We start from the raw sequence: 26,101 nt of genomic DNA, 5'->3' as shown, positions 1-26,101 counted from the left end.
CCCGAAACGGCGATCTTTCGGACCCTCACCTTAAACGAAGGTTTACCAAGTATGCCTTACAAATCACCAGCAAACTGGGAGAGTGACCCACAATTGTGGTATTTTATCCATTAATAAGAATTACGATAATGATTGTAATATTTTGGTTTAATATCATTTCAATTTATTATGGTCATTTAAAATAAGAATGCTAGCAAACTTCTTTTTGCACGATAATCCCGTATTTGTAAATAATGTCATGTCGCCGCCGATCTCAACTATGTTATTATATTTGCATCCCCTGTAAACTACGTCACGTCGTATCGGCGATTACTGATTCTCTGTTTGGTTTTCGTAACGGTAACTGATGATGTAACGGCTTCTTAAATGGCTGTCCCATTTTGTAAGGGAGGAATTCAACCATTACCCTTTGTGACTCTGTTTCAAGTGGCAGAACAACCCTCGAAAAAAGGGTGTTGGGCCAAGGGGGGAAATGGGATTGGGCCTTGAATTAAGTTATTTTTTCTAAAATGTGGTAATCTTGTTCTTCTTTGGCTCCGGATTTTTCCTTTGTGTACATATCTTGTGTATGTTTGTATTTTTTTTCTCTCTGCCGCAAAATGCAGAGGATTATTTTCTCATTTTAAAAACTATTTGAAAGAATCTGATTTTCAAATCGCAAGAGATATTATAATAATTACTCACATATTTAACTGTTTTATAAAAGTGAAAATTTTATTTGTGACAGAAATTACAACTGTCTCAGGCAGTGTGTGCTCATAAAAGCAGAGGAAAAGCTGCTGACTGTCTCCTTTACCCTCACCAACACAGTGCCATTTCCTTGTTGTTTTGCCATCCCCAGAGACACCTGTAATTTCCCTTTTTTACCTGTCATCATGACTCATATTCACACATCGGCATTCTCTCTCAACAGCTGTAGTTCAAAACATGCCTAATCGCTTTGCCCTGTTTGCCCATTTCAAATAGCATCACATTACAGTGTGACTGAGGGAAATTCTTACACCAAAAATCACAAACTCAGGTTCTCACTTCAATCCACAATTTTTTTCATGAAACATCAACTTTGTAGATACAGACTGTAAAGAACAATGGGTCTTTCCTGGAGGACTAGTAACAGGAAACAGGAAGTAGACAGTGACTGTAAGGACACACCTGTGGCCTTATGCTTTGCTCTGTCTCTCTTTCTCTCTCGCTCTTTACAGGAATCTTTTACACTGCAAGCATCTTGGGTCCTGCTGCAGGCTATCTGCTGGGAGGTTACTTCCTGAATATCTACGAAGAGATCCATCTACTGTGAGTCTGCTGTTAATCACAGACTCAACTAGAAAAGCACTAGTAATGCTGACATGAACCAGAGTAGAATAATTAAAAAATAACATAAAAAAAAACTATTATATAAATAGGTAATACATTTTTTTCCAACTATTTAGGAATAAAAATGTGATTAATGTATTATGTAAATGGTTTTATATATATATATATATTTATAATAATTACAGGACTGAGATGACTCCAGAAAACCCTCTGTGGGTCGGGGCTTGGTGGATCGGCTTCCTTGCAGGAGGAGCGGCAGGTGTACTGGTAGCTTTCCCTATCCTAGGCTACCCACGTCAGCTACCAGGTACCACTCCTTTCCTCCCTCCCATTGCACAAACACACCCACACACTCCCTTTCTCTTTCACTTTCTTACAGTGAAGTAAAGAAGCATAAAAGCAGTCATATTAATGAGTTTCTCTCCTATCTTTATCTTTATAGAGTGCAGTCTTCTTATTTTGAGAGCATCATTTACTCATTTCACATTCTGATTTTTTTAACGGTTTCACTCAAACTTTAACTTGCCTTCAGTTATATGCCCAGATTTGCTCTGCTCCAGCTCAAAATTGTTTGTCTGCTTCAAGGTAAACTGTTGCTGCACTAAATTTCCTGTGCGTCAGTTCGAGGACTTCTGATCCCACGCTTCTTGTGCCCGTTTGCCAAACTTCTACTCTGACATTTTTGTGAAAGATTTCCCCACCCAACATGATGCCATGATATGAGTGCACAGTTTCCAACAGTTTTGAGCAAGAGCAGAACAGATGTACTCATGGGCTGGGTCTATTTGAGGGAGAGGACAGGGTTTTCAGTAAACACATTTCAGAAACTGAACATGTAACAAAGAAGCAATACTCCCAAAATGAAAGACCTCGTGAATAAAAAAAGGAAATAAACTTCACATTAATAATATTAAGCCTCTTGACTGTCCAGTTTCAACTTGTCATTTATTTACTCTGACTCTTCCTGCAGGTGCTCAGGAGTACATGGCAATGCGGGTGTCTGAGGCCCACCAGCTTAAGGACGGAAGCAACAACACAGCATCAGACCCTCAGTTTGGCAAATCAGTCAAAGATATGCCAAGGTAGAAGACTTACCTCCATAACAAAAGGGCGGTAGAGGAGGTGTTATGGGTTTAGTGGAGATGGGTTTTTGTTTGTACATGAGAGAATCAGCTTTTTTGTGCCATTAATTGCACCCGAAATAGAGTCAAAATTATAGATTTGACTGAGTTACAACTGCGATCTGATCTTTATTACTGCAACTTCCACTGCAACCGATACATTTTTCACCTTCTCTTTCAGGCATGTCAGTGTCAGCTTACTACAGTGTTTACTATGAGCTCAGTACAGTGGCCCTGAGAGCTCAACGAACAGTAACTTAAGAAAACACATGCACGTTGACAAAACACAAGCAAAGTAAGAAAACATCTTCATCAATTTCACAACACAACACAACACATTACAGAAATGCGCAGCAAATACACAAACGCGCAGCACCGCGCTGCAAATAGAGAGAAACACGCAGCAAATAGAGAAACGCGCGAAAAAGGACGTTAAGGTTCATTCAGTGGTGGTGCTCACTGCTGCCTCCTACCGTCTCTCACTCTCTCCCTCCACAGATCGGTGCTGCTACTCTTAAAGAATCCCACTTTCCTGTTTCTGTGCTTGGCTGGAGCCACTGAGGCCATCATCATTACTGGCATGTCCACCTTTAGTCCAAAGTTCTTGGAGTCTCAGCTCAGTCTCAGTGCATCAGAGGCTGCCACATTGTTTGGTAAGTGACAGATAAAGACGTAAATTCAAGTGTAAACCTTCAATTAGAGAAGCTCAGACATCAAACATGTACAAAACATAATTAGCTGTTGCATTTGTTGTAAGGTTTTTGGGTTGGTTCAATCATTTATTTGTATTCCAGTAAACAAATTTTGGTGACAGTCAGTTGCTGGAGGCATTCTGTTTCTATACATTACCTTGACGGAATTTCTTCAAATTTGGTTGAACCGTTTAGTACAGGGGTGTCCAAACTTTTTATCCCGAGGGCCACATATAGAAAAAAATACGAAGATCTGGGCTACTCACGCCGCCAAGCCCCCCTGCCCTGGAGCGGACTGATGACAGGGGGGGGTGGCGGCGTTCTGAGGGACAGCTGCAATACACGGGGCCATAGTCCATCACATTACATTTCATTTAGCTTACGCTTTTATCCAAAGCGACTTACTATAAGTGCATTCAAGGGTACAAACCCAGAACACCGAGAATCAAGAAAGTACAATTTCTTCAAAAATAAAGCAAAACTACAAAGCGCTATAATTAAGTGCCATTTAAGTGCTACTAAATTGTTAGTTTCAAAATATAAAAAATATAATTTAATTAAATTTTTGTTGAGGCGGGCCAATTTAAAATGGATTGCGGACCGCAGATGGCCCGCGGGCCGTAGTTTGGACACTGTTTAAAATAAAAGACTGGTTTAGTGGGTATCATGGATGATGAGACTTTTTCGATCTTGGTGGTTAACGGTCTAGGTCACTCTGGCCGGACAAAACTGATTTGTTTCTTTGGAGGGAAACATCTAGGGAACTCCTCAAGCGAATTTCCTAAAATTGGGTAAAAACGTTCACTTTGACTTGTGTTATGAAATTCATATTTGTTTTTACTTCTTAATTCTTAATTCTTCATATTCTGGCCTATGAGTGAGACAGCAGCCCGACAGCTTGGGTCTTTATTCTGTTTCCCTTCTCCAGGATACATGGTGGTACCAGCAGGAGGTGGTGGCACCTTCCTCGGCGGCTACATCGTGAAAAGGCTGAAGCTGCGTTGTAGAGGTATCATAAACTTCTGCATTATGTGCACAGTGATCAGCCTGCTCACCGTCTTCGTCTTTCTCATCTACTGCCCAAACGTGCCGATGGCTGGTGTCACTGCACCGTACCGTTTTGGTCTCACGGAGCAACACAAACTGGACCAGTACGAACACCTGTATGACAACCCCAGCAACCTGCACCATAGAAACAGGTGAACATTGTTTATTTACGTAAATCCATTTAACCCAATTGATGTAAAGAGTAATCATAGGTTTCATTTCTTTCACAAAGATGTCCTGATGTAGTTTTAATCATGCCCACTTTTACAGTAGTGACTTCAGAAGATATTTATTATCACAGAGCAAAAATGAGAAATCATTCACAAGCACATTCATACAGACTAATGACTTTTCTGCCCTCTCTCCCTGTTTGTATTGTCTGTTTGTTTGCATCTGTCTTTCTCACGCTTATTCTTGTGTTGATTGTTTTGATCCCCCCTTCACCCTTGTCACTTCTGTCTGTCCTTCCCTTCATGTCTGAAGCTCTTCTACCCAAGAGGACCTGACGGTGGGCTGTAATGCAGACTGTGGCTGTGTCAGAGAGCTGTATAACCCTGTGTGTGGGGCAGACGGTGTGATGTATTACTCCCCCTGCCACGCTGGCTGCAGCTTCATCAACCACACCCAACACTCCACTGGCAGACAGGTACAGTTCTCACAGTGCTCGTGTCATTTTACTTCTGAGGATCTAAGGCAGTTTGGGCAACTTCAAACAGCCAACAAATGGAAAATATATTTCAATGTTGTTTTTGCTGTTGGTGATGGACAGTGACACTGTCATAGAAGTGTCCAAGTATTGTTCATATTCAGAATGACGCTCTTAAGAATTATAAATCACCAGGGGCCTCATTTATACCTTTTAACCCATGTATACAAACATTTTAGAGACAGGAAAGTGGTGGTGCAGACCTGAGGAGGTGAATTGAAGAAGATTATTGATCCACTTCATCATTAACATTGAAACCAACAGCGTTAGTTGTGCTCCTGCGACATAACTGCTCCATAATAATCTACGTAGAAACAACTAAAGTAAATTATTGTAAAATAGCAAAAAATAATGATTTTTGACATCACTGTGTTTTATTCTTACACTGCAATGTGACGCTGTGCCACACAGTGGGTGGCGAACAAAATATTCAGTAAGTTTACTTAAGTACTCTGCACATGTACAATACAACTTTTCAACATAGTATAATATTAGAATTATATTAATATATATTATATATAAATACAAGTGCAGCATCCAATTGCCCAGTTGCATCAATTAGACAAATTATTTCAGATCTTGTTAAATAACATATTCTGTCAGCAACCCATAAATAACTTCACTACTAAACAAGAAGCTTTTAGTCCCTGTTTAGAGGAGGTGTCTGTATATCTGCTCATGGTGTGTGTGTTTTCAGGTGTATTCTGGATGTAGCTGTGTGGTGGGGAACGCGTCCTGGGGCAAGGCAGGCTTTGCTCTGGCAGGGAAGTGTGGCAGCTCCTGCCACTACATGCCGGTTCTCCTGTCCTTCATTTTCCTCGTCATCTTCCTTACGTTCCTCTGTAGCATCCCAGCGCTCACCGCAACACTCAGGTAGTTGGCCACATTTAAATAATTAAAAAGATGGCGTCTGAGGTGTTGATTCTGGTTGTAGCCTGCATAGTAAGATTAATTATTTAAAAATGAATTTTTGTTATTACTCATTAAAACCAATTTTAATAATGTTGTAGAAGATTGCTCATGAAAAACACACTGAGGCTGAATTGCAGTGGAAAGGTTTGTTTATTCCAGAAAGGACTACATCTCTTATACTCCTTGATAACAATATTGCTGACATGTGCAGACGTGCAAGAGTGCACGCCACATTTCCAGTCTCACTTAGTGTGTATATCTCTCGAGCCAACAACTTGGAGTAAGTTTTTCCCGTACTGCAGCCAAGTTTCACTTTGGCAATGGGTCCAACCCTTTAGTTTGTTTCTCCCATTTTTCAGACATCTTTTCATTGCCTGTTTTCTTTGATGGATATTTTATGCCCAGGACAACTAATGGTGTACCCATATTGTCGCTGTATTCTTGAATTTAGATGATCATTTTGGGGATAATTTGACAATTACAGCTTTTATAAGTTTTAGCAAGTGATTTCAATATTTTGACTGCAGGCTGTTATAGATTTAAACCCAGGTTACTGTGGGTTAATTTGATTTCACAATGCACTGATGAATTACAATTTCTATCTTTTTCCTTTAACAACACAAACAACACAGGATGATACAAAGCATGGGCAGTACTATATTTTTCTAGCTTTTATAATACAAAACTCTTATAGCATTATATCTTGGGCATATAGTGTGTATCATTTAATTGTTTTACACTTTAATACAACTGCACCTCCACAGACACAGAGACACTTAAAAAGAAAAGTCAGGCGGGCTCGAGGAGGGAGGGAAATAGGCCGCACCCCCTTAACTTTCTTCTTTCTCCTTGTCTTGTTCTGATCAGTACTGCGTACTCTGTCTCGGCGATGCACCACGCCCTGGTCACTGGCTCTCAATTTCACACAGTGCAAATCCCCCCCTAAACTTACCTTTTCAAATTCACTTGAAAGGGCAATATACTCACAAAAAACAAATATAAAATGAACACAACTGCTCTGTCGATTGATTCTTAATATAAAACTGCATCAGCATGTAGCTGACACTGACTTTATGTATCCCAACGACACAGACTACAAACAGCTGTCTTAACCTGGAAACCAACACTTTCACAGTGCCAGGCAGATCAATGCAAAATTAATGCATTCCTCAGCCCCACCCAATGGTGATCTGCTCAACAATATAGTGCTCCAAACAAAGATATCAAAACCAATCCACAAACTTTGTCAAAATTTTAGGCAGCATTTGATGTTACAAATCAACAAACTCAGAGCAGCATCAAGCGTTACAGCTCAGCAAAAACTCTTGAACAAACCACACTGCACAGAAAATTACAACATCCAGCAATTTGCTTCAAATATTTGTATAACCAGAAGGACATTTGAACACCAGATTATTATTTTTGTCATGACAATTTTGATTGTAATTTTAAAACATTTAATACCTATTAAATGTTTTTAGTTCTGATTATACTGATTATATTAGTTCTTATTTTCATTTACTGCATATTATGAACTGCTTATTGAAACTTTAAACCTTTGAAAAGTACATTTTTTCATCTCACTCCTCAACTTCGTCACACTCTCAAATGCACACAGGCCAACACACAGTCAGCTGACTTTACAGAGCTTTTTTTAACTCTATTCACCGACACAATAGCAATATATATTTAGTATTAATATTTTTGTGTACCCCCTGGCTAAAGCACTTCAGGTTTTTTAAACGCAGCCATGATACATCGAGCATATTCGGTATATCGCTCACCCTTAGTTTCACAAGTAACTAGTTTAGATGTATCTCCTTGTTCATAGTCGGGAGTTGCCTCACACGTATTATTACTAGGTATACCAACTACACTGTTGCTCCCTGAACCAGTCCTTTGAGGCCTAAGCGCTTGTAAGAGTAGCTACTGTATACCCCGGGTTTCCAGTCCATGAAGCCCCAGATTCTCCAGTACAGGTTAGTTTGCGACTTTATTCTTACGTCTTTCCAGACTTTACTGGATCTCTCTCACATATACACACGTACACTCGCAGTGTTCTGTCTCACATATACACACATACACATGCAGTTGTCTCTTGTGATCTGGTCTGTTTCGTTTTTTTCGGGGGGGGGGGGGGGGGGGTACCAGTCACAGCGCGCTACTGTTTATTAAAGGGCGGAAGTGATTATCCAACAAGGACCACCTGTGTACAATCCAACTCCCTCCCTGGCACCGTTGCCAAAGCCACACACCCCCCTCTCTCCCTCCTGCAGCCAACGCTGACCAATTTTGGTGTGGTGCCCCTATCAGTATAGATGCAGTCAGGCCTTATCTCACTCAACCGTGACTTGGCCTCCGGGCTGGAAACAGCTGCACTTTTTCACTGATGTGCTTATACTCTTTTGTCAACCCAAGCTTGAATTTTGGTATTGCCCTCTTGGCATTAACTTTATGTGTTTCTGATTTCTGCCATCTTGCCATAAACTCATTAAGTCTACTTAACTCTACTTACAAACTTTATCAGGTCAGATTCGCTTTACACGACACAAAGGAGACTCCCCACTTTTTTCTTTTTTTCTTTTTGCAAGGGCTCTTGCCCCTCTTGGGAAACATATTTTGTGGGTGGACCCCCCTGCAAGCCTATCTCAGTTATCAATCAATTCAATATCATATATATATTTATTAAACTAAATATGATGGTTCTTTTCTGGATAGTGTTATATGCTGCCCACTGCTCCTGGGTCTGGGTGTGACTGTGAGTCTAACATTTTTTTCCGGCCGCCTTATAGTCTTGAGAGATGCAGTCTCTCTGCCATTTATGGGTGCACATCAGCACACGTCAACACACATCAGCAATATTGTTATCATGGAGTTAAGAGATGTAGTCCTCACCAGAGTAAAGGGACCTTTCCACTGCAATTCAGCCTTGAACTTGCATGAAATGGCACCAACCCAAGCTAGCGGGTCATCTCACCAGCGAGTAGTCAGCCTCACGTATCACTACAAACCACATCCAGACACAGCTCCTGGAGAAGACAGTGACATTCCTGGAGCTGTGTGAGCCTCCAGATGGTCTAATGGAAACACACACACACACACACACACACACACACATGAGAACGGGCAAATATTCGCAGGTTGTGTTTACTAGCGTTACTGCATGGGGAATGTCACAGATCAAAGCTTGAGATCAAGTTTGCCACAGGAAGCAAATGTTTTATTTGCACAGATTGGAAGTGAATGGGAGGAAGATTCCCCACTGCTACATTTGCATGGGTGTGACCGTCCCCGTACTCACATTATTAGCAAGAGTTAACACAAATGGTTCTGCGTCCAAGCAGCTAAAGTCTGTACCCGTATCTGGGATATTTGGGCTTCATTTAGTACAGTGGGAGGAAGTGGATACATATCGTTCATCTTTATTTACAGTCTTGAGTCTGATCCACAGCCACTGCAGTGACTATACCTCCGGATTTACGTAACATAATGATGATGGAACACTGAGGGATTTCCTGCCAAATGGGAGGCCTGGGTTAAATCTCATTATTAATGAAGGATAAAAAATACTTTGCTGTAAATAAAGGCTATAAAGGAGACAAGTGGTGAGAGATTGGTAAAGCAGTTGATCTCTTATAAGTCCTATGAGACATATTGTGATTGTGAATATGGGCTATACAAATAAAATATGATTGATTGATTAATTATAACAACATTTCATGAGAGACCTAGTGTCTGTTGTAGTAAGAGGCCGGGAGCCTTAGGGTGTTACCGTCAAGAGAAAGTGTCAAACTGTATTGTAATGGAGTCTGATGTACAGTGTGCTTACATGTCTGACCAACACTGTGCTGTGTAGGTGTGTACCAGACAACCAGAGATCCTTTGCACTTGGCATCCAGTGGATTCTTATGCGTGTATTTGGTAAGTAAACTTGTATGGGTTGAGTTAAATTTACAGGCAAAGTGCTAAAAGGAGAAATATGATGGTTTTTCAGTTTTTCAGAGTTAAAAAGGCTAAAAGAGTTTTAAGCCTGTAACCAGATCAACCAACAATGAAATGAATCCTAACTATAAAAGCTTTGCTTTTAGAAAAATATATTAGAAAATGGAAAAAGGCTAAACTATGTACATAATTATTAGAGTGAAGGAACTACGCATCCCTTGAACCATTGTGAATTATCCCTTTCCATCAACTTCAAATTTGTGGTAATTTTATTTACATATAAATATAAAATCATATTTTTCACAGTTTTTCCGTGAATTCAAAGAGACATTGATAATGCAGCCATGGATTGTGGGTAGTGTAGTACTCTGATGTAAATAATACAACACAAAATGCAGTTGATGAAATCATACGTACATACTTTTGGCTCCTACAGAAGAATATAACATGGCTTCATTATCTTGAAGCTTGTAGTAATTTTATCTTGGATGGTTAGGTTATTATGGTTGATACTCAAATTTCTACTCTGAAAATGAATGGGATTTTGACTTCCTGAACCACGCTGTTGAGCTCTGTGGGTTTGTAAAGGCCACCAAAGTCTGCACAATTTTGATGTAACGTGATTTCAAAATAACCCAACATTTACATACATTTACCAAGTGGCGAGTCTATCCTCCTAACAAAGCTAAGTAGAGTGAGAGTGGAGGCCGACATTTCCCACAACTGCTGAAAGGGGTGGACCAATCAGACCAGAGTGGGACAGCTGGCCAATCACAGCAGACTGAGCTTTATCATAAGGGGGGCATTAAAGAGACAGTAGTAACCCATATGAAAGCCATGAACCTGAACATAGCGTGCCTCTTTTAACCTACTTCACACTTGTGCAAAGATCACCCAATCTATGTTGCTCTCTTCACAGGGAGTATTCCAGGACCCATAGCATTTGGCTCAGTGATTGACATCTCCTGCTTACTGTGGCAGGATCAGTGTGGTGAGCGGGGCTCCTGCTACATCTATCAGAACTCAGCCATGAGCCTGTACATACTGGGAGCTGGTATTGGCTGTAAGGTAATGCTTTATTGCCTCTGCCAAGGAGGTTATGTTTTCAAGGCTGTTTGTTACGTGAAAAACTACAGAATTAAGCAAAAAGTACTGATATGATTTTCTTGAAATTTTGTGGATGGGTGTTGCATGACCCAAGTAAAAACTCAAAACATTTTTGGGGCAGCTCAAGATCCTTTGACTTAACTTTTACTTTAAAATGGCAAGATAGGACCACGGGGGAGCTATGAAATCTCAGAGGAATCGTCTGCATCATTTACTGTGGTCACTTAAGGCCGGTGCATGCTTCTGCAACTGCCTCTGCGGCTTTTCACGCAGCTGTGTCGCAGGACTCGTTGTCATTCATGCTTCTCCAAGCGTTGCGCGTCTGGCAAAGCAATTCACCGCCAGAACACTAGGCGGAGTAACATTTTTTGTTGAAGACGGCCTTCGAGTCGCTTCTTTGTGTGTGGTAGTCGTCGTTGACTGTTTATTTACATCGCCACTGCGGCTCCTCGTAGCCTTTTTCTGGCGGACAAATCCGCCGGTCAATGACGGGTTATACAAGTGGTCATACTTTCAGATCTCTTCTGCCAAACGCTCTTCTATTTGGTCCATATTCGTTCTTCTAAATCTTCCGTGGTTTCTGCCGGTATTATGGAGCATGAAACCGGAAATGCGACTCCGGAAAGGATGTAGTTAGCAGACCGATCACAGCCTTGCGGGCTGTGTAAGGTTTGCAGAGTTAGAAAATTGGGCGACGCACGCAAGCACTTAAGAAGGGCTACGTAGGCATGTAAGGGGCCCGGAAGTGCTCTTGCGTTTGCGGGCCCGTGAAAACGCAGAAGAATGCGCCGGCCTTTATTCAGTCCTAGCAAATAGATTTTGTATATTTGAAAATGGGAAACATTTTCTGCTTCACCTTATGGTACAGTTAGATAAAATGTAACGGAATGTATTCCGGGAGTTGTGTACTTACATTTTCCTAAATGTTTCCAGCAATTTTTTCAAACCTTGAAAAACCCATGATGTCTGCCTGAAGCATCGGTATGGACATCTTATCCAGGTTTTAGCCAGATTTTAAACATGTCACTGCAAAAAAATTGAGCTGGTTATGAAAAGGAGGAAACCTCTAAGGATTATTTGTCTGAAATGGAAGAATCTGACTTCATAGGTGGACAAGATAACAACATTAATGAGCCCTCATCATCAACAATCTGTCTGTATTTATTGTTTTAATTGAGAGACTCTGAGCAGCATAAAATGACAGATGTGTGAGTAGAGACTCACTTTAAAAACGAACTTTTCTGGCTTTTCCCCATCAGGATTTTCTGGGACAACTCCTGTCTACTAAACAGTTGATTGTGCCCCATGTCCATTTTTGCATCAAAAACTCGACGCAATGTTTTTGACTCATTTCTTAAAAGAAGAAAGAACAGAACGCTCTGTCGGCTAAACTGGGTTTCTAAAAAACTTTAGACTGTAACTCTGTTAAAAAATATGCACTATGAACACTTTTGGAAAATGTAGTTGTGTCTTGCCTCTTGCTTTCGACAGATATACTTTTCTATCCTCTCACATTTACTTTCAACCAATTTTTTTCACAAATTTAAATATCTGTAAATACACATTAACATGAATCCATCATATTGTAGTGAACGGATAAATCGAGGCAGAACACGTTATCTTTCAGTCAGCAATGCACACATTCAGCGACACACAGGAGCTCTCTCAAGCTGGGCACCGGTTCACTCACAGCACGAGACTGCACAATAACAGGGTAGCTATGTTTTTACATGGCTCTAGGCCCAGTCTAGTATAAAACAGAATGTTATACAATGGGGTCCCTGCTCCATCTCTACATCAGTTTGGGGGTCCTTGGCCTGAAAAACTTTGAAGACCCCTGGCTTAAATGATTAAAAGCCATTGTGTTTCCGTGCATTTCATCTCCTCACTAATATCATCTCTCACTGTCTTTGTCAGGTTTTGGGGACAATATTCTTTGTGTTAGCCAGCGTCCTGTACAAGGCTCCTACTGAGTCGCCTCCAAGCAGCTGTGAGAGCACCTACCACAGAGCAACAGACACGAGCGAGCAGCCAATCAAAGAACTGCCTGAAGACGCGGTCATCGTCAACCTGCACGCCAGGTTATGATGTCGGATGAGCCCTAACCACTGAGCTGCAATTGTGTGTGTTTTTGTGGGTTTGTGTATTTATAATTTTATCTTTGTGAGGACTGATTTGACCATAATAACTTACAGGACATTTTTGGGAAGTGAGGGTGTTTTGGATGATTCTCAAAACATAGGTCTGTTTGATGGCTAAGATTTAGGTGTAGAATTTGAGTAAGTGTTAGGATTGGGGTTAGGGATTTAGTTGTGATGGTTAGGGGTAGGCCAAGGGGCTACGGACTTTATGATGTGAATGCATGTCCTCACAAAGACAAAAGTGTTTGTCTGTTGCTACATAAGCACACAATGACATTTTGCAGATGTAGCCTTTGTGTGTGTGTGTTGGTGCTGCTTAATGCAAAGTGTGTGGATGTGTGTGTGTGTGGTCATGGGGTGCTTCATTTACACCAATAGCCTTTTCTCAGCCATAATGACACCAACCCCAGCATGCACACACATGGAATCACAAAAAGTGGCAAAAAACAGACACACAAACCACAAACAGCTTCAGAATGTGTTTGTGCGAAAACAGACAACAAACACGCACCCACCTTAACCATCACAACTTAATGCTTAAATCACTACCATATCCAAAGCCTTATCCAAATTCAAACTCTAACCCTAAAACCAAGTCTTAACGTTTACACACCCCATTGAAAGGAGGTCAGAGAGTGAGGACCAGACAAAATGCCAGGTTCTAGGCTAAAAATGTTCGTCACAAAGATATCTGTACACACACACACAGCTTTATGTAACTATCTTGACTTGCATTGACTTACATTCATTGGTTAGCCCTAACAAAAACCTTAACCAGGACATGTGAAAAGGTTTTGCCTCATTGGGACTGAGCTTTGGTCCCTATGAGGTCTACTGTTCCCGTTTATGTTGGTGAGTGATTATACACACACACAGATGCTACTTCAATGATTTACAACAGGCCTCTTTCTTGGAACAAAAGTCTGCTGTGACTGCATGTGTGTGCATGTGTGTGTATCTGACTGTTCGGAGCAGTGCCACACAATTTGTCATGTCCTAGGAAGCGTTTCTACACACACACTTACCGGCCACCTTATTAGGCACACCTGTTCAATTGCTTGTTAACACAAATCGCTAATCAGCCAATCACATGGCAGCATCTCAATGCATCTAGGCATCTAGAGGTGGTGAAGACGACTTGCTGAAGTTCAAACCGAGCATCAGAATGGGGAAAAAATGGGATTTAAGTGACTTTGAACGTGGCATCGTTGTTGGTGCGAGACAGGCTAGTCTGAGTTTTCAAAAACTGCTGATCTACTGGAATTTTTCACGCACACTACCATCTCTAGGGTTTACAGAGAATGGTCCGAAAAAGAGAAAATACCTAGTGAGCAGCAGGTGCCTGGAGGAAAGCGCCTTGTTGATGGCAGAGGTCAGAGGATGATAGAAAGACAACAGTAACTCAGATAACCACTCGTTACAACCAAGGTATGCAGAACACCATCTCTGAACGAACAACACGTCGAACCTTGAAGCAGATGGGCTACCGCAGCAGAAGACCACACCGGGTGCCACTCCTGTCAGCTAAGAACAGGAAACTGAGGCTACAATTCGCACAGGCTCACCAAAATTGGACAATAGAAGATTGGAACAACGTTGCCTGGTCTGATGAGTCTCGATTTCCGCTGCGACATTCAAATGGTAGGGTCAGAATTTGACATAAACAACATGAAATCATGGATCCATCCTGCCTTGTGTAAACGGTTCAGGCATGTGGTGGTGGTGTAATGGTGAGGGGGATATTTTGTTGGCACACTTTGGGCCCCTTAGTACAAATTGAGAATCGTTTAAACGCCACGCCTTGTTGAATCTATGCTACGAAGAATTAAGGCAGTTCTGAAGGCAAAAGGGGGTCCAACCCAGTACTAGCAAGGTGTACCTAATAAAGTGGCCGGTGAGTGTATATCCAAGCTATGTTAAACCCGTTCAGAATGGCTTTCTATAATGTGAGTCTGGTGACATTCATGTTTCTGCATTGTTATTATTTCATCATCCAATGAAACATATATGCCATGTTTATGAAGCATTTATCATTTGTCCTTTTGTTACACTGCTTTATTGCTGCACACAGATAAAGCCATGGTCTACTATATATTGTGCCAGACCCCCAGGCAAGTTATAATGAAGCCAAATCATTTTCCTATTATTTCCTATTTAAAGCCAAGAGTATCTAAAGACAGTTATTCGTATAATGTGAACATATTGGTCACAGCACATTAGTACAAATGTAATTTGAATTGGAAAGCACTGTATTTTTGGGTGGAAATAAAGAGGGCAAAAAAAACAGAGTCCATCTGTGATCTACATTGTTAGATCTCTGACTTTTGGACATGTAATCCCATGCACCCCTGACTGCAATGTGCAATTTGAAGCCTTGCTCAACATTTTGAGTAAATCATTAGATGACATCAAGAGTGAACCTTCCCGTTAGACTTACTCAAAGGCACTACCTAGTGCTGGAAGCCATGCAGCACATAAACAAACGGCCATGCTGCATGAACATTTGAACACTGCTCCCTAATAAGAAATGTCACACAAGTATATATTTTTAAATAGCCATTGCCTGTGTTTAAAGAAATGAGGTTGAAACAATATCAAGCGTTTTTTTAGAAGGACATTCCAGAACTGTACATACAGTGCCTTGCATAAGTATTCACCCCCTTTGAACTTTTCTACATTTTGTCATGGTATAACCACAGATTAAAATGTATTTCATCGTGAGTTTATGTAATGGACCAACACAAAATAGTGCATCATTTGGAAGTGGGGGGAAATATTACATGGATTTCACAATTATTTACAAATAAAAATCTGAAAAGTGTTGAGTGCATATGTATTCACCCCCTTTACTGTGAAGCCCCTAACAAAGATCTGGTGCGACCAATTGCATTCACAAGTCACATTTGCAAGTCACATAATTAGTAAATAGGGTCCACCTGTCTGCAATTTAATCTCAGTATAAATACACCTGTTCTGTGACGGACTCAGAGTTTGTTGGAGATCATTACTGAACAAACAGCATCATGAAGACCAAGGAGCTCACCAAACAGGTCAGGGATAAAGTTGTGGAGAAATATGAAGCAGGGTTAGGTTATAAAAAAATATCCAGAGCTTTGAACATCTCTCTGAGCACCATAAAATCCATCATAAGAAAATGGAAAGAATATGGCACAACCGCAAACCTACCAAGAGGAGGCCGTCCACCCAAACTGAAGAGTCGGACAAGGAGAAAATTAATCAGAGAAGCAACCAGGAGGCCCATGGTTACTCTGGAGGAGTTGCAGAGATCCACAGCTGAGGTGGGAGAATCTGTCCACAGGACAACTATTAGTCGTCTACTCCACAAATCTGGCCTTTATGGAAGAGTGGCAAGAAGAAAGCCATTGTTGAAAGGGATCCATAAAAAATCCCGTTTGGAGTTTGCCAGAAGCCATGTGGGAGACACAGCAAACATGTGGAAGAAGGTGCTCTGGTCAGATGAGACCAAAATTGAACTTTTTGGCCTCAATGCAAAATGCTATGTGTGGCGAAAACCCAACACTGCCCATCACCCTGAGCACACCATCCCAACAGTGAAACATGGTGGTGGTAGCATCTTGCTGTGGGGATGCTTCTCTTCAGCAGGTACAGGGAAACTGGTCAGAGTAGAGGGAAAGATGGATGGAGCCAAATACAGGGAAATCCTTGAAGAAAATCTGATGCAGTCTGCAAAAGACTTGAGACTGGGGCGGAGGTTCATCTTCCAGCAGGACAATGACCCTAAACATACAGCCAGAGCTACAAAGGAATGGTTTGGATTAAAGAATGTTAATGTCTTAAAATGGCCCAGTCAAAGCCCAGACCTCAATCCAATAGAGAATCTATGGCAAGACTTGAAGATTGCGGTTCACAGACGGTCTCCATCCAATCTGACTGAGCTTCATCTTTTTTGCCAAGAAGAATGGACAAACCTTTCCATCTCTAGATGTGCAAAGCTGGTAGAGACATACCCCAAAAGACTTGCAGCTGTAATTGCAGCGAAAGGGGGTTCTACCAAGTATTGACACAGGGGGGTGAATACTTATGCACCCAACAGATGTCAACTTTTTTGTTCTCATTATTGTTTGTGTCACAATAAAATTTATTTTGCACCTCCAAAGTACTATGCATGTTTTGTTGATCAAACGGGAAAAAGTTTATTTAAGTCTATTTGAATTCCAGTAAGTAACAGTACATAATGGGAAAAAGTCCAAGGGGGGTGAATACTTATGCAAGGCACTGTAGGTACATCAAAGCCTTTTAAGTATCAGTTTGTCCCATATTTGCTGCAAAAAAAATAATTAAACATCTATAACCCTAGAATCTCATTAACAAGTGTGATGTTTTTTTATAATACAAACACAGATAATGCTATTTGTACCGTGGCTTGTGTAACATTTTACTTATATTATCTCACGTAAAGATACTGTGAAAATAATGTGGTTTATACATTGAGTGACACCAGCTCCAGAAAAGCTTAGAGACTTAGTTGCCTTCCAAATGAACTTAAGTGAACATCCGTTTATAGTAACAGAAAACTAAACAAAAAACTGTTCACAACTGCTGATCAAATGAAGCAAAGACTCTCAAATTATTTTTGTCCACCACTTCCACACAGGAAACCTTGTAGTCCTTTTAGAACTGAAACGTGAAAATGAAAGGTTCTATGAGTATAGTGGTTTCCTCTTCCTCCTGGCAATCATACAACCACAGTTGTCGGAGTGTTGTGATGCAATCCTCCCCGTCCAATCCAATGAGACAGGGGAGGGAGACACCGCCGCAAAAAGGTCTGGTTTTGACACAGCTTATTAAAGCAACACAACAAATCAAAGGTTCCGTCGAGCAGATAACTGCACATGTAGAACCATGATTACTGACTAAAGCATGCAGGGGCTGCATCCATCAGAGGACATGGGCTACACAGAAGTCTACTCCATGAAGACAACTCCTTCATGGGCCATGTAGAGTGCTAGGGCCAACCAGAGAGGAGATGTAATGTATGCAGAGGATTCCCACAGTCAGATTCGCACCATCTTGTTGCTTGCTGCCGCTATTAACTCTCTGAAAGACGGTTCACCACTGAATCACATTTAATCCTGGGATAGGTTATGCCGGGATGGATCCATCCATTGGAGCCTTCCTGTAGGATGGAAGGAACCATTTGTCGAACGCATTTGAAGGAGCCTTCGGATGGGACGGTCTATTTGCTTTGCTCCAAAGAATTAAGCCCCTGACTATAGACATGGCTACAGTGTCATTTTAAGCCCCCTGGTATTTAGTTCCAATGACTGAGCATTATTTCCAACAACAATCTATTGAAGCAGGAACAAAGCCTTTTGAGGAAACAAGCTTGCGAACTCTCATTTAGCATGCACATTAGCTTGGTTTCCAAAAGGACAAATAGTTCATACAGTGTATGTAGATGTTTTTTTTTTAGATCCAACTCCTGTCTATAACTGTCTGAAAACCACTTTTGTTTTAGTGGCACAGTGTTGACTACTATACCGAAGAGGCATTACAGACAGGACTCTCCTACTATCTCCTCTGTACCATATTCACTTCAACTGAAATCACTGTGAAAAATCTGGATTTATGTTCCAAATCCACTGATAGTGGCAATTTCATTTGAAGGACATTACATTTTCCACCGACCTCTGCACCTTTGAATGCTGGTGTGATGATGCCTTTAAGAGTGACACTGTGGAGCTGTCAAGCATGATGCAAATCTGGCATGACACACAGTATAAACAAATGTTTGGGACCTATTGATCATAGTAACACAAGTCCAGAAATGTGCCAAATCAACATTGCCTAACAACTGTTGTTTTATATATTTTTTATAATTGACCTTGTTTATTTATATTTCGCTTGTAGCTATTTGTTTAATTAATTCACTGTGTGATGATAAAAAGGAATGCTGCCCTGACTCTACTGCTCTCGTCCTTCGTCTACGAAAAAATACTTTTCTTGTCTCGTCTTCATTGTTTATTTGAAAGTGAAACCTGATATTTATTGTTGTAATGCAAAAAATGATAGTTCATCCAAAAATAAAAATGTACTCATTATCTACTCAACCTCTATGCTGGTGGGGGGGCATAGGGATGTGGGTCTAGCTTAGCCACTTCTGGTGGACACCACACGAGCATGGAGGCATATTATGTTTCATTAGGTCTGAAGATAGGTCACTAATGTTTACCCCTGAAACTCCAAAAGTGTTTTGTGGACTCAAACACTTCACCCACGCCATCAGCATAGGGGTGAGGAGATAATGAGTGTATTTTCATATCTGGGTGTACTCCCCCTCTTTACCCTGCAACTGATGTTGAGGAGTTTGAGCGCAATGTGAATATAAAGTCTTCCCAGTTGTGCTGTGCAGGCAATCTCCAATTTTTGACAAATCACCCTGTAAACAGATTTTTTTTATTTTTCTAGTTTACTTTTATTACTGTATGATTTCCTTAAAAAAAAACAAAAAATCTGTGGATGACTTGCGATTGTTGATCTTTTTATGAAATGAAGATGTCAAGTGTTTTCTTATTACAAATGTTGAACAGCGGATCATTTTCTCTGCCTAAATTATTTTGTCATGGTGTGTACATGCGTTTCATTCCCAGGTATTACTCATTGTGTTGACCTAAATCTGTTTACACAGTCACATTATGTGTGCGTGTGTGTGTGTGTGCTTGTGTGTGTGTGTGAGAGACTTCTGCCTCCAATTATTGCCTTTCTTCCTCAAATCAACTGTTGATTACAAACAATACATTTGTCAAAAATGTCTATATATAAGATGGGTGCAATTTTCTATATTTCAATTTGTCAGTAATTGTCTCAGGCCTTCTCCTGCTCTGTTGCCAGGATCACTGCCCATCTAAACAAGACCTCATTATTGCACCATCCGCAATTCAGTACAGTCAAGAACCTGAAGAGGACTGGATGCGGTTCCATGACAACTGTCAGATCACAACTTGTTGAGTTCCACTGTCGCTCCATAGGATCCTCGCTGAAGTGTTTTATGAAGCCTGCCTGCAACTTACTCGCACACAGACCATCGAACACCACAAGCGGACAGGCATCGTGGAGCCAAACACACACACACATTAGAAAATGACCCACATAAAGTAAATAGTTGGCTTGACAACTGTGCAAACAGAACTTTTTTCTTCTTCTACATGACAAAAGACACAATAAAAAGGGCTAATCCGCAGTCTGATTATGAACATATTTGTCTGAAATGTACAGAGGTGAGTGGGAACTGTTGGGTTTCTCAATAAATTTAAGGTCTCAACTTATTTATGTTAAAATCTGTCTCTTATAATTGAACTGAATTGAATACCTTTTATTATCATTCATTCTTCATTTTGCCATGGGTTTTTGTTGTGTGAAGCACTTTGTAACATTGTTCAAATAAGTGCTATTCAAATAAAGTTAATATTATTATTATTATATAGCACATTTCAAACCTTTCCTCGAGAACAGTATTTGAGTGAAAGCATACATTTTTCAGCACTGTTTAATTTTGTGTTTGAAATGGACAACTTAGATATCATGTTACTAATTGTAGCCTACAAGGTAGAGCAGTAGTCAGCACGCTGCCAGTAAGCATCAGGTCGGCCGAAGACAGCCAATTAGTGGCCGGCAGAGCAGTTCTAAACATAGTATGAGTCACCTGTAGAGCTCAATTTAAAATAGCCCAAATCTCTTTTTTCAAAAAATGTCAACATCGGACCAAACATTAATTTTTCTTTATTCATAATGTTTAATTGATAATGTCACATGTGTTGCCCCCTTTCTGGGACACAGTGTGATCAGAGCAGAGACATAAAACCACCTGTTCAACAAATGTGGAAAAGTGATAGTTCCTTCTGATTGGTGTGCAGTCTGCAGGTTCCACATTTTACAGAACCTCAGCATACTGGTTAAGTTAAGAGCAAATATTCTGGGACATTATACCAAACAAGTAGTTCTCCACATTAATCTTGATATGTAGACAATACCGAGCCTAAAATGTTTCTTCTACCCAGTCAAGTTATTTTCACTGCCCAGTCCTAACCACTAGATGGTGCTATGTAACTGTCCCATCACTGTACTGAATGTTTGTTGAGTTGTTTTTTAAATAGCTCCTCTGAAGTTCACGTTTGTCAGCACATAAACCATCATATTTGTGTTCGAGGTTATTTTGCTAAGTATAAATAAATAATATAATAACCAAATAAAATACATTCATCAAGACATTGGAAATGTTCAGATGCAAAAAATATCATGCCGTTAAAATGTACTTAGGCTTCTTATACACTCTAAGTTCAAACAGTTTAAATCATAGGGATCACATACGCCCTAACCCCAATTATCAAGAAGATGGAATAAATGTACAGGAGTAATAAAGCACACCAACATAAACTGTCCATTGCCCCTCAGCCAGCCCCCAGTGTCCGCCCTGACCCTAACAGGTAAGCGGTACAATGAATAAATAGATTAACAGAAACATGGACATGCTAGCATTGCCCCAGTTACCATGGTAATATTCTTTGTATCATTATGTTCAGCATACAATCAAGGATAATGATGATTGACTATTCAGATCTAAGGGAACATTTAAACATCTGTAGGAGGTCCATAAAGAGGCTGCATGCTTATTAGCCACCATTAGTGAATTGACCTTTCTGTCTGTCTATTATTATAAAGCAATGAAACACTGTCAATGTTTAGTAGCCAGCACCACATGATTGCTCTGTGACATTTTGGACATGGAATGAAATCTGGACCTTGGTTGTATTTGTCAATGTGGATGCTGGGTTCACCGTCCCTCCCCGTCATGTTCTCCTGGAAGTGTTTCTCATGCAAGCAAATCCACCCAGCTACCTATGCTTCCCTCTAGTTCTACCTCCTCTGTCCTTTGATCAAATGTCTGATGAGATCCTATTTTACTCAGGAGGTTTCCATCCCATAAACACCTCTAGATGACGAGGAGGCACTAAAGAACAACAGGTGTATCCTTGGTAAAAGGTTTTTATCAAAAGGCAACAGCACTTCAATTAGAAACTGTTTCATATATTTGTCAGCTGAACTGATCAATATTAATTCTAGACCTTCATCAGACAAAGGGCTGCCTGATGAAGGTCCAGTAGTGGTAGCACTTTCACAAGTTTAGCTCTGCTCATCCCTCTCTTACACGCCTGTTCTGGGAAATGGAGCTACAAAGGGTTTTTTAGATTTTGATTCTAAGTACATCAGAAATGAGTCAGGAGAAGTAATGAGTCAGAAAACAGGCTGCCAGAGGTAAGCCTAGTAAACATAATTTGTTTCATCGTTTTCTTTTTTAAATTTGAACATCACTAGTTTGAGGTTGCTTATGACATCTTTGAAAGAAAAATGTAAAGTTTACCTTGACTCCCAAAGGTGAGATGTGAATGCTCTGTTTACTAATTAAATGCAGTGGAAATGATCGTTAAGCTTATGATCGTAATAAACAAATATGTGATTATATGATTTTCCCCGTGACATAACTCACTGTAACCCTAATATCCTTGGAAACAAGCATTCAGAAATGAGAGTCGAATTAATATAATTTTGCAGAGGCTTCGGAATATTTTTTAGTTGATGATGATTCTGCCCCGGGCCTTTCGTATGAACTATGTAGCTTGTCTTCTGGTCTCAGTTTTCTGTTTACAGACTTCTGAGATTGTGGACTTTTACCTGGGTTTCCATGTGTCCTGTTTGGTTGGGTCAACCCAGTTGTAGGTTCTTCGTTTGTTTTTATCTCCTACTGTATCTCTAGGTTTAGGTTATTTGGTAATATGTTGATTTGTCACTTGAACCCACGTCTGCAATCTGCTCACATCAACCTTAACAGCTACAGATTTATTTTGAGTCGTGTATTTGTTCTACTGCAGTCTCTTGCCTTTCTATATACCACTTGAAAGAAATGATCTTTTAGTAAATAAGACCACAATTGAAACAGCTAATCCAGAATTTGATTTTGAGCCGCACAAAATTAGACACCAATAGATATATCAGCACCTCAAATATTATGACTATGACATAAATCAAGATCTATCTCACAATGCTAAAAAATAAGTGGTTCCCTGTTCATCCCCATTGTCTAGAACCACAGCAACATTTAGTTGGTCCTTTCCTGGCCCATGCTTCATCCTTTCACTAAGTTTACCAAAAATCTGTTGTGCATTTTTTGCTTAATCCCCCAAAAAAACATATCCTTGTACAGGTAGAAGAATAAATCAATTTGTTATTTAGTTAATTAGTACACACACACACACAAACACACTCACACCTGGAGTCCTAACATTTATGCAGCAGAGACACAGATGTTGAGCGGCATGTCACTTAAGAAGGTCTGTGGGTGTAAATACGTGGTCACACACATCAATTCTTAGGCTCAGACTCTGACGTTTCATGGGCCAGGCTGCACATGGTCTGTTAACACACACACTCACATAGGTTAAGTTACCAAACCTGTCCAGGTGAATGTAATACTCTCACTGAGGAGCATAGAGGTTATGTCTGTGTACACACAGAGGAAATTATTAGAAAATGGTTCTTTGTGTGATTGTTAGAGTCTATTTCATGACAGAAAATGTTTACGAGTTGTGCTCCATTCATGTGGATAACTGAATGTGTTGTGAAAGGGGATGCAGAAAGAAAAACAGCAAAGAGGCTAGAAATAGACTTAAAAAATCCAGCACACAATGTCCAGCACACAAACCATAAAAAGTGACAGTATATTGTAGAACTTGTTTAGGCGCTTCATAGCTTTTACACAGGATAAGAGATGATAACATTTGTAACAGGCAGTTTTAGAACAGATACTGCTCTATGAAATTAATATCTTATGCATTATATTATAAGTTATTCTGTTTAAGAGTATTTTTTGTGGCGGTGAACAATAGTTTAAACAGGTAATTGTTGCAAATTGCTTCTATGACAGCTTGTCTCCTTCACATGTAAACAGTTGTTTCATTGTAAAATGCAGAACCTAACAGTACAACAGTTGTTAGCAAAGACAAACAGGTCAGCAACGAATCTAATTGATTATCCATGTTGAGTTCTACACTGGTAGCCGAGGCTAATGCCAGTTGTTTTCCTTCCGGAAGGAGGTCATGTGCAGGCAGGCTGCCTGTGTCAATGCGTTTTTAAATGAAAACGTAGCCCTGTGGATGTAGCCTCTTTGTGCTATCGCTGTGTGTTTCCTTAACAAAGATAATTTATGTCATCTTCAAAATGGTTATCTTTCTCACTTCTTTTTCTCCATTTAAAATTGGAGATCCCTGTAGGAGTTGTATTGTCTCGGACTGATTTTCAGTCCGAGACAAAATCTCTGGAGGTAGATTTTCAGGACTACCTCCACCTCCACCTTCTTTGCCATTGCTTATCTGAGGTTTAACAGAATGCAAGATCAGCCCTGTCTGCAAACCAATTCTCAGTTTGTCATGTCAAAATTCTGTATGTCAGAATAGGGAGTTAGTGAGAGTCTGTCTACAGCTCAGTCCTTCTTCATACTTCCACTCCTCCGTGAGCTCCTGGCAGTTGTTCCTGCTGCTTCCTGTCTGTAGCCACTCTTACTAGCTGTCTGTTTTATTTTCCGTACATGCACCTTCCTTCATTAAATCCTCATAAGTGCTCATCACTGCGCGCTCACCAGCTTCACCCATGTGTTCTCCCTCTACCTGTTTTTCCTCATTCGTCTTTCTTTTCAAACACTGTGTTTCATCACTTTTGTCAGTTCTTTTTCCATGTTGTCTTCAAGACACTGCTTGGTACTATAGGCTTCCCTTTAAATAAAGGGGTTAGGGTTAACCCTAACGCTACTATGTCTGACTTTGAGTTGTTGATTTTCAAATCGTTGTATGCCATCCAACTGTTGATATCATTTAACAGTAGCGCAGAAGTCGGCAACCTGTGGCTGTTCAGCTCCTCTGCAGTGGCTCCCTGTACAGTGTTGTGCATGAACGCGTGAACGATGAACTGAACAAATCAGTTTTCATATGGTGAACGTGAGTGCCCGTTCACGTAAATTTTGTAATCATCATTGTATCAGGCCATCATGTGAAATACCAGGGGCGAGAGACATTTGTGTGTGTGTGTGTACTCCCAGACAGCACATCCCTGTGAAGGATGCTTTTATGTCTTCAACTGCCATTTGGTAAGTTGTCATTGTAGCTTTGCAGATGTCAAAGGGATCATGTTTTTTCCATTTTCTTTTATGAATATTTGTAGAGCATCAAGCATATTTAGAATAAATAGTTTAAAGTGATCATTTTAATGTGTAAACAACTACGTAAGCAGCATACAGCACTCAAGGTCACCTTACAAGGCAGAGATGAAAACAGAAGAAAGCACAGTCTATCAAGAAGATCAATTAAAATGAACAGTGAATAAAACATGTTTGGCCAAATGGGAAAACAATTACACTGAATATGCAGATTTAAAAAGATGGGGTTTGAGACTGGATTTGTAATTAGACAGAGAGTCAATGTTAAGGATGTCTGGTGGGAGGAAGTTCCAGAGGCGGGGATCAGAGCCGCTGAAGGCTTAAATTATAGGCCCCGGAAAAAGGTTTAGCAGCGCAGCATAGAATAGGCCGTAATGTGTTCAGTCAGAGGTTAATGTTCACAGAGTTAGGAGTGTGGCACCACTCAAATTTAAAGACATTTTATTGAGATAAACATAAGGAGGATAAATGGGCTGAAATGCATGCGGCTTGTTATAGGTTCGTTGTTGGAGTTCTTCATATCTTAAAGGTCTACAAAAATAATGGGGTCCTGTAATTCCACAGGGTGCCAACATGGAGCAGAGAGCAGACAACATCGATCACTATAACAACACAAACAATGTATTTATAGTATCATCTGGATAGTGAATGCACTAATTGTAAGTCGCTTTGGATAAAAGCATCTGCCAAATGAAATGTAATGTCATGTAATGTTATAATATTGATGTATTAGGAATATATTGTGGCCCCATGTCTAGTGACAGAAATTTGGGGGAGCAGACCATGTATGGAGATGTCCAAGTAACAGTGTGAGGGAGCTGGCTGAGTACGACAAATCGAGCAGTGGGGTAGTCCAATCAGGGTGGTTGAACTCA

At 40.4% G+C, this 26,101-nt stretch overlaps 1 protein-coding gene across 7 annotated transcripts in view; it reads left to right on the top strand.

The window, feature by feature from the left end:
- Positions 1–19,556, top strand: part of slco4a1 (solute carrier organic anion transporter family, member 4A1) — a 31,663-nt gene extending 12,107 nt beyond the window's left edge. For all 7 annotated transcript variants that reach the window (XM_053424635.1, XM_053424631.1, XM_053424634.1 and 4 more), the window contains 10 exons: positions 1,203–1,293; positions 1,500–1,621; positions 2,285–2,396; positions 2,934–3,088; positions 4,056–4,326; positions 4,658–4,820; positions 5,578–5,753; positions 9,649–9,713; positions 10,654–10,802; positions 12,759–19,556. In XM_053424635.1, coding sequence (XP_053280610.1) covers positions 1,203–1,293; positions 1,500–1,621; positions 2,285–2,396; positions 2,934–3,088; positions 4,056–4,326; positions 4,658–4,820; positions 5,578–5,753; positions 9,649–9,713; positions 10,654–10,802; positions 12,759–12,929 — 1,475 coding nt within the window. In that variant the 3' untranslated portion in view covers positions 12,930–19,556. The remainder of the gene's footprint in view (positions 1–1,202; positions 1,294–1,499; positions 1,622–2,284; positions 2,397–2,933; positions 3,089–4,055; positions 4,327–4,657; positions 4,821–5,577; positions 5,754–9,648; positions 9,714–10,653; positions 10,803–12,758) is intronic.
- Positions 19,557–26,101: the final 6,545 nt, after the last annotated feature.

The sequence above is a fragment of the Pleuronectes platessa genome, chromosome 6 (assembly GCF_947347685.1).
Source record: "Pleuronectes platessa chromosome 6, fPlePla1.1, whole genome shotgun sequence".
NCBI lineage: Eukaryota > Metazoa > Chordata > Actinopteri > Pleuronectiformes > Pleuronectidae > Pleuronectes > Pleuronectes platessa.
This window is presented reverse-complemented; position numbering and strand designations above follow the sequence as displayed.